This window comes from Balaenoptera ricei, chromosome 13 (assembly GCF_028023285.1).
Source record: "Balaenoptera ricei isolate mBalRic1 chromosome 13, mBalRic1.hap2, whole genome shotgun sequence".
In the NCBI taxonomy this organism is placed as follows: domain Eukaryota; kingdom Metazoa; phylum Chordata; class Mammalia; order Artiodactyla; family Balaenopteridae; genus Balaenoptera; species Balaenoptera ricei.
In genome coordinates, this window is record NC_082651.1 from 87,631,918 (window position 1) to 87,641,959 (window position 10,042).

General features: G+C 45.4%; 1 protein-coding gene across 1 annotated transcript; it reads right to left on the reverse strand.

The window, feature by feature from the left end:
- Positions 1-760: 760 nt before the first annotated feature.
- RHOB (ras homolog family member B) lies at positions 761-3,226 on the reverse strand. The gene has a single exon (XM_059942140.1). The coding sequence runs from the start codon at positions 2,829-2,831 to the stop codon at positions 2,241-2,243; it is 591 nt and encodes a 196-aa protein (XP_059798123.1). The 5' UTR covers positions 2,832-3,226; the 3' UTR covers positions 761-2,240.
- Positions 3,227-10,042: the final 6,816 nt, after the last annotated feature.

The window sequence follows — 10,042 nt, forward strand, 5'->3', positions numbered from 1 at the left end:
GTAGCGGGATTTTAATACGGTCTCTGAAGATAAAGCTGCCTGTCTGGTTCTGGGACCCACTGCAGCAGGCTGTCTGAAATTAGAGCTCATATGATTCCACGTCAAAGTGTGCCTGCCCCAGCTTTCAATAACAGCCACCCAAAACCTCGTGTTCTGTCCGTAATGCGGCCACTCCTGGCACTTAGAATAAAGCATTTTGGGCTCCATATAGACCTTCAGATGAAACTTCAATGATAGAAGAATCAGCTTCTGATCTGGGCTCTCCCCAACTTCCACCCAGGAGCTCAGGCCAGAGATAACACCCTACAATCTCAGGGGGTATTGTGTAACCCCATGAGGATCTGAAGGGAACCCAGGAACCAGTCTTTTAGACAGAGAGCCTGGTCCCACACCGGTAATTAACAACAACAACAAAAAAGTCATCTAAATTTTAAATGCACAAATGACACCTTTCCAAGTTTCAAAGAATAGGAAGCAAAGGCCCCATAATAGACTTCGACACAAGTGCTTAAGACATACAAACAGTACATGTTAGGTCAAAGGTTTGGGCACTGGGTGCCGGGGTAACCTCTGGCACTGGGACAGGAGGAACCTGGCCTCCCATGGCCACGCAACCCCACATGTCCTCGAAGGGATTTCATCCCCATTTCCTACAAACACTATGAGGGAAACTGAGTTGGTGGGACCTCCACTGCAGAATTCTGCCCTTGCCCCCAAATTCACAAGAATATTTTTCCACATTATTAAACCACAGGAGCCATTTTATAAATGTCATCATCATAGTCTTTTAATATTTTACATAAAAAAACTGTATACACAGCTTATAGAACTTTTATGTAAACATTATAAGCTCACCACTTTGTCATTTGTCAGTTTATTTAAAAAATAAAAAACAAGACAACAATTTAGTAGAAGTACCACTGGATGGGGAAGGGAGGGGGGAGAAAAGAGACACTAGGGGCAGGTTTACTCTCTGTACAGAGATGCAGAGAAAATTTCACACAGCTTTAGAGACTGCCTTGTGGGGGAAAAAAAAAAAAGGTTTTAGATAGGCCCTAACGCTTGTTACTGCCCTTTCTCAAACGAGTGCGCATACCTGCACAAATAAAATCGCAAAACAGTGTTGCCACTTTTTTCAAAAGAAAAAAAATTAGTGGTTTCTTTATCTTCTCCTTGTTTTTTAAAAGTCATCATTTTTTTAAAAACATCAGAAGTAGATGAGGTTACAGTGTACAAGTGTGGTCAGAATGCTACTGTCTTATGCAAATGACAAGTGCATTAAATGTCAAACAATGAAACAATTGTGCAAAAAATTCTTCCACACACCCCCCCCAAAAAAAAACACCCAAGTTTTAGCCTTTAAATAAATCAAATAACATCCGTTTCTTGGACTGAACGATTTTCACTTGTAGGACAGGCACAAAGTTCGCTTATGGCAAAAACAACCTGCAGCACACTGTCCCTCCTTCCTGCCTGTGGCTGGTGAGGGGGTTCGCAGGGGGGGAGGGGGGGGCTGGCCCGCAGGAGCCATGAGTCTAGAAGCTGTGTCCTCTTATCCCCAAGTCGGCTGCAAATGTCTTCCCCAGGGGTTGGAAAGATGGCCAAGTCTTGTTCATGCTGGGATGGACGCCTGACCCAGGCTGGGCCGGAGCTGTTCCGTCACTCCACCCACCACCACCATTAAATAACACCATCCTACCTCCGAAAATAAAATTATATCTATATTTATATAACACCCCATCCTCCCCAGCCCTCCCCTCCCGCAGTTCCCGAGGTCTATGTTACAGACAGGGGATAGCAGGCGCTCGCTGGTTATGGACGAACATCTGATGGGGCGCGGCCGCACCCCGGTGCCAAGCTCGTCTCCGGGAGGCAGAGGCGGGCATGGGGTGAAAACCGGGCGGCGGGGAGTCGAACATACACACAGCCACACACTCTGAAGAGGCTTGACTCTTCAGAAAAGGGTGGTCAGGGGACCCTTGGCACTCAGCGGGGCGGCCAGGCCTGTGCAACACAGCCAGACGCACAGACACTTGGAAAGCGGGCGCCCGGTGCCTACCACGCGGATTCCCGGCGCCAGAGCCTGAGCCGCAGGGCCACGTCTGCCGGGGCTGAAGGCAGACACCAGGCAGTCCGGTGGGGTCCTTGGGGGACGCGGGTCTCCCCTTCCCCGGGCTCGTGGGGGCTGGGCCCGGGAGGGGGAGGCGCGCCGGCAGGGGCAGGCGGGGCGGGCGCGGCCCTCATAGCACCTTGCAGCAGTTGATGCAGCCGTTCTGGGAGCCGTAGCGCTTCTGCAGCGCGGCGCGCGTGGCCGTCTCGAAGACCTCGCGCACGCCCTCCTTGGTCTTGGCCGAGCACTCGAGGTAGTCGTAGGCTTGGATGCGCACGGCCATGGCGCGGCCGTCATCCGTGCGCACCGGTTCCTGCTTCATGCGCGCCAGCTCTGTGCGGACGTGCTCGTCGCTGCGCAGGTCTTTCTTGTTGGCCACCAGGATGATGGGCACGTTGGGGCAGAAGTGCTTCACCTCGGGCACCCACTTCTCGGGGATGTTCTCCAGCGAATCCGGGCTGTCCACCGAGAAGCACATGAGGATCACGTCGGTGTCCGGGTAGGAGAGCGGCCGCAGGCGGTCATAGTCCTCCTGGCCCGCCGTGTCCCACAGCGCCAGCTCCACCTGCTTGCCGTCCACCTCGATGTCGGCCACATAGTTCTCGAAGACGGTGGGCACGTACACCTCGGGGAACTCGTCCTTACTGAACACGATCAGCAGGCACGTCTTGCCGCACGCGCCGTCGCCCACCACCACCAGCTTCTTGCGGATGGCCGCCATGAGCGGGCCGGGCCCGGGCAGCAGGAGGGGGCCCGCGAACGCCTCGCGGCCGTCCCGCTCGCCGCTCACTGCTCACCTCGGGCTGCGCGCTGGGGGAAAGGGTTGCTAGCTGCACCCAGGCCCCGGGGTGGCGCGTTCTCTCGCTGTGCTCGGGCTGCCGCGGCGGGGTAGGTGGGGGCGCCGGGGCATAGGGCGCGCCTTGCGTCTCCGCGCTGCTCCGGAGCGGTGGCCGCTCTCCTCGTCCCGGGCCCGCGGTCGGCGCCTTTGTGCGCGAAAGGTGGCTAGAGCAGCGGACCCGGCCTAGCTCCCTCCCGGGTCTCTCTAGGCCTCAGCAAAGGTACAAGGGAACACACGCGCGCAGCCGGACTGCGGTGGCAGATGCGGGCTGCGGCCCCAGCGCCCGCTATTTAAAGAGTTCGGCGACTTTCTTAATATAGCCGCCCAATGGGAAGCAAGCCGACTGAGCTCATCGCTGCGGAGCTTGGCTCTAATTGGCCGTCCGCTGCAGCCCAGGGGCGGGGCCGGGCGAGCTTGATTGACGGCCCAGGCCGCCGGGCTGGGAGAGGCAGCGAGTGGGGAGTCTTAACGCCGCGGCGGCTGGCCCTGCGGGGCTCGGGCGGCACCTGGGTTCCCGTCTTCGCCGCAGCTTGTGCGCGCGAAGCGGGAGGGCTGGAGCTAGCTGCCTGGAGCCCGCGGAGCCTGGACGAACGGTTCCGAGAGAGGCGGCACTTTGCGGGCCGTTGATGACTCCCTCCCACTCAAAATTGCCCTCTTGCTTCTCAAACTCCCAGCGGGTGGTCGGACCTGTGGGGGAGGGAGCGGCTCCTTTAATCTGGTTTTGTTTTTAAATACACACACACACACGCGCACACACACACACACACACACACACACAGAGGCACACATACACACACACACGTTTGTTTCCAAGCAAGGTTGTTGGGGTTTTTTGTTTTTAATTCAGAAGCGGCCCCTCCCCTGGTCGACTCTGCCGCCCCCATCCCTCCACCCGGTACTCTCCCTGACTCCTGGGTTTGGATCTCCGAGAGGGTGGCTGTAAGCTGGGTAGGCCTGGGCCCAGCCTCTGGCTCTAACAAGTCCTGCCTCCTACCCGCTTCTCGGCACCCAGCCTAGGTCCCTAGGTGAAGATGATTGGGAGAAGGAGGGGCAATGAAAAGCGAAGGTGAAGGTCGAGGCTGGTTGCAGAACTTCAGGTCCACTTGGAGGAAGTTACCGGGCAGAAAAAGGCAGCCTCAGCCCTGGTTTGGCAGGATTAATTCAGATCCTGGTCATAAGGTTGAGAACTGTCTGGAGTAAATAGTTCAATAAAATCCAACCACCCCACACCCCATTGGGCAAGAATAGGCTGAGGCCCCAGGGAGTGGGAGGAGAAACTTGCAGGCTGGGACACAGCAAATTAGTGTGTGGTGGGGTGCTAGATCCCCAGTGTTCTGGTCCCACCAGGACTTAATTCATCTATTCCATGAATTCTGCAGGAGATGACACCTACGTCTGAGCTAGAAGAACCTAAGTCAATGGATCTCAATTGACAGAAGAGGTGGGAAGGGGGAGGGAGGGAGGGAGAATCTCCCAGGAAGGAGGAGCAGCTTGAACAAAAGCAGAGATGTGGGAAAGAGTAGGAGAAATTCTAGGAACAGGGAATAGCTTAGTGTGGCTGCCCTCGGTGGAGAGAGAGAGAGAGGTGAAACTCAGGATGGAGGCCAGTCATGGAGGAACCAACTACACAGGTTGGGCCATATCCATTCTGGAGGCAGTGGGATGCTTACTGGTTTTTCAGAAAGGAGAGACCCACTACATCATGATGAGGTTATTGCCTCATATTTCTGCCTCCCCCTCTGACTGGAAGCTGTTGGAGGGCCTGGATTCTGTCTTATCTCAGCATCTTGAAGCCCTAGCACAGTGCCTGACCCTATGCAAGCATCAGTAAATGACTGTGGAGAATTCGCCTAAATGCTCAGGAACTCAGTTGGAACTTTCTGGAGTCTCTTACCTCAGACTCCAGACTGCTTTACCAACCATCCAACCAAACCCGGGCAGCCAGCTGTAGCTGAGCCATGGTGTTTTCACACATGATTCATATGTTGAGATGTAGGTCCCCGAATGGATGCCGCAGATATAATCAGGTCAAATACAACATTAGTGCCACTAACCCCCGGAGCCCATCCTCATTCAAGTGACCAAAACTGCTTCCCTCACATTGGATTATCTCCACTACAATGCCTAGCGTTTTTGTTTTTTTAATTTTGTTTTTCAGATCTAAGGAACTGAACTGTCAATAAGTAAATAATTTCTCCAAGTGGAATCCCGTGGGAGAAAGTAAGGGTTTTTTTTTTTTCTTTTTTTTTTGGATCATTTGTTTAGGGCTCCAATCTAGCAACTTTTTCTTTTCTTTTCTTTTCTTTTAATTTTAATTTGCCTGTTAGAAAAATCTAAAAATCTAGAAAAATCTAAATTTTTCTTCCTTTAATCAAAACCTTTTATAGCTGTATTGTTAACACTGCTTTCCTTTATCTTAATATAGCTTGGGAATCTTGGCTTAAGCTTCAAATATTAAGAAAATATCAAACAATTAAAGTTTTGTACCATGTATTTTTTTAAAAACTGGAATACAAAGAATCAGGAAGAGGGATTCAATTCACTCATTTCCTGACTCTCAGACATATTATATGAGGTGTTCCAAGCTTGAATCTCAATATTGCAGTAATTTCTAAAAATATTCAGTTGGTAAATTATGCCAAAGTAAACAAGTAGAAAAATCCGTATTCTGCAGCAGCTTCTTTTCATGGTCTTCATTTTCATGTCCAGGATCCTTTGACAAGCTCTGAGAAGACTGGCTACTTCAAATACTGTACCACTCACGGGATAAACTCTCTCAAACTAGGGGATGTGCCTAATGGCCTCCTCACTGCCTCTGCTCTCCCTTCACAACACACTGGCAAAGGACAAGGATAAAACTGACTTGTCAAGGAGAGCAAATCATTTTAATAGTTAACTTTAGTAACCTATAGATTCGTTGTATGACAGATACCCACACTAGTGAGAGAGGGAAGTTATCCTTCAGACAAAAGGGAGATGTTAATCTACCTCCAATCTTCCTTCAGCTTTATTGATTTGGCCTGTTTTGTCCACTCTCTCCTACAGATCTCCTGTAAATCACCCCCCAACTCCTTGGAGAAAAGACCAGCCAGAGACTGGAGTGTTCATTAGATTTTAGTGCCACCTTGTGGCAATCTTTACAGGTTTTTAAAAAAAAAATATATATATATATATATAATTATATTTAAATATTTTATAAATATTTTCTATATATTATATATATGATTATATAAAAACTTATCTAGCCAAAAACCATGCATTTTATGACTATTTTTATTTTAAGATGTTTCACAGGATGTAAAACTCCTATTTGTTTCACAAGCAGCTTCTTTAGAAATTCTTCACATATATATTTATACACACATAGAACTTTTTTCATATACACTTAAAAAAATTAATTCCTTCCTAGTTAAATAGTAACTTCTAAAAGAGATTAGAAGATAACAGCTGTGGAACCTTACTAATTTATATAACAATGGACTTCCTTTTAACCTAATTACAATGTACAGAAAGTTGTAAAACAACTTGAACTGCAAAAATCATCTGCTTTCTTCCCCCCAGCTAAGAAAGCCATTATTGGATAATCTGGTATAACTGGAAGTAATAATAATTCACTTACCAATAAGCATTTACTGGAAACCAGCAATACTATAGACATTCCTGGCAGTCATTTAATTTTTAAATTATTTCTAATTTAAGCAGTAGCTTAGAGTCTCTAGGAAAATTGTCAACCTTCCTTCTCAATGCTATGAGTTTTAAAAAGGGAAAGGCTCTTCTAGACCTAGCCATACTATTTCACATGGAAAAACCAAAGTGGTCCCATATGGTCTGTTTGGGCCCATTTAGCCATGAGTTACATAGCTGAGCCTTCAAACTGCTTTCTGGGGTCTCCAAGCTATAAGCAACAGCAATTCAAACACCCCTCCCCTGTCCCGAGATTGTGACCCAGTTTGACCCAGGCCTAAGACAGAGAGGCTGGGCTCACAGGAGAATCACCATAGCTAGAATGTTAAACTTTGGAATGTAGGCATTGAACTCTGATCAGACCCCGTCTGTCCAGCCCAGGGTCATGCTAAGGGGAGTTGGCAGTGGGCAACAGGGCCCAGCTCCTGATCACTCTAAAACTGCACCATCCAATCCAGTAGCCGATAGCCACATGTGAAATCCTGCTGATAACCGCTAAAGAACCATTTTCAATGTTACCTAATTTTAATAAATTTAAATTTAAAAGCTGATATTCATGGTAGAGGAAAAGGGGAAATGTTGGTCAAAGAGTATAAACTTCCAGTTAGAAGATGAATCAGTTCTAAGGATCTAATGTCTAGCATGGTGCTTTTAGTTAATAATACTATATTATATACTTGGCAGTTGCCAAGAGAGTAGTTCCTAAACGTCCTCAGCACAGGTTGGGAATTCTCTGGTGGCGCAGTGGTTAAGACTCTGACCCCCCAATGAAGGGAGCTCGGGTTCAATCCCAGGTCAGGGAACTAGATCCCACATGTGTGCCACAACTAAGAGTCCGCATGCCACAATTAAGGAGCTGGTGAGCCACAACTAAGGAGCTGGTGAGCCACAACTAAGACCCAGCGCAACCAAATAAAAATAAATATTAAAAAAAAAAAAGAAATGGTAATGATGTGATGTGATGGAGGCGTTAGCTATTGCTATAGTGGTAATCATTTTGCAATATGTAAGTGTATCAAATCAACACCACTGTTGTACACCTTAAACTTATACAATGTTATATGTCAATTATATCTCAATAAAGCTGGAGAAAGAATTGATTTAACACTGATATGGTACTCAGAAAACTATAAAACACTGTTGAAAGAAATCAAAGATGACATAAACAGATGGAGAAATAAACCATGTTCTTGGATTGGAAGAATCAATATTGTGAAAATGACTACACTACCCAAAGCAATCTACAGATTCAATGCAATCCCTATCAAACTACCAATGGCATTCTTCACAGAATTAGAACAAAGAATTTTACATTTCGTATGGAAACACAAAAGACCCCGAATAGCCAAAGCAATCTTGAGAAAGAAAAACAGAGCTGGAGGAATCAGGCTCCCTGACTTCAAACTATACCACAAAACTACAGTAATCAAGACAGTATGGTATTGGCACAAAAACAGAAATATAGATCAATGGTACAGGATAGAATGCCCAGAGATAAACCCACACACATATGGTCACCTAATTTACAACAAAGGAGGCAAGAACGTACAGTGGAGAAAAAACAGTCTCTTCAATAAGTGGTGCTGGGAAAACTGGACAGCTACATGTAAAAGAATGAAATTAAAATGCTACCTAACACCATACACAAAAATAAACTCCAAATGGATTAAAGACCTAAATGTAAGACCAAACACTATAAAACTCTTAGAGAAAAACATAGGAAAAACACTCTTTGACATAAACCAAGCAAGATCCTTTTTGACCCTCCTCCTAGAGAAATGGAAATAAAAAGAAAAATAAGCAAATGGGACTTAATTAAACTTAAAAGCTTTTGCACAGCAAAGGAAACCATAAACAAGATGAAAAGACAACCCTCAGAATGGGAGAAAATATTTGCAAATGAAACAATGGACTAAAGATTAATCTCCAAAATATACAGACAGCTCATGGAGCTCAATATCAAAAAAGTAAAAAATCCAATTAAAAAATGGGCGGAAGACCTAAATAGACATTTCACCAAGGAAGACATACAGATGGCTAAGAGGCACATGAAAAGATGACTCAACATCTCTAGTTATTGGAGAGATGCAAATCAAAACTACAATGAGCTATCACCTCACACCGGTCAGAATGGCCATTATCAAAAAATCTAGAAACAATAAATGCTGGAAAGGGTGTGGTGAAAAGGGAACCCTCCTTCACTGTTGGTGAGAATGTAGATTGATACAACCACTATGGAAAACAATATAGAGGTTCCTTAAAAACTAAAAATAGAACTACCATATGACCCAGCAATCCCACTACTGGGCATATACCCTGAGAAAACCATAATTCAAAAAGAGACATGTACCCCAATGTTCATTGCAGCTCTATTTACAATAGCCAGGACATGGAAGCAACCTAAATGTCCATCGACAGATGAATGGATAAAGAAGACGTGGCACATATATACAATGGAATATTACTTAGCCATAAAAGAAGTGAAATTGAGTTATTTGCAGTGAGGTGGATGGACCTAGAGTCTGTCATACAGAGTTAAGTAAGTCAGAAAGAGAAAAGCAGATACCGTATGCTAACGCATATATATGGAATCTTAGAGAAAAAAATGGTACTGATGAACCTAGTTGCAGGGCAGGAACAGAGACATAGACCTAGAGAATGGACTTGAGGACACGGGATGGGAGGGGGAAGCTGGGGCGAAGTGAGAGTAGCATCGACATATATACACTACCAAATGTAAGATAGTTAGCTAGTGGGAAGCAGCATCATAGCACGGGGAGATCAGCTTGGTGTTTGCGACCACCTAGAGGGGTGGGATAGGGAGGATGGGAGGGAGGTTCAAGAAGGAGGGGATTTGGGGACATATGTATGCATATGGCTGATTCACTTTGTTGTACAACAGAAACTAACACAGTATTGTGAAACAATTATCCTCCAATAAAGACCTATTAAAAAAAAATACTGATATGGACCACCAAAAATTTTTTAAAATAAAAAATTAATAAAAACTGATATTCGATTCAGTTATTGGGAAATGTTTATGTATGTTTGAAACAACTTGAGTATATGAAGCTACTTTTTCTTACCGGAAATTTTTTGAAATCTAAATACAGATTGAGTATCTTTGATGAAAATTTAGCATCTGAATTGAGATGTGCTGTAACTGTACAATAAACACTAGAATTTAAAGGCTTAGATTGAAAAACATGTAAAATAGTCCACAAAATATTTTTATATTAATTACATGTAGACATGATGATATTTTGGATATAGTGGATATTTTTTAAATATGAGATTTAATATGTTAGATATATTTGGATATATAATTCAAATAAATTTTACCTTTTTCTGTTTGTTACTGTGACAACTAGAACATTTTAAATTACACATGTAGTTTACATTGTATTTCT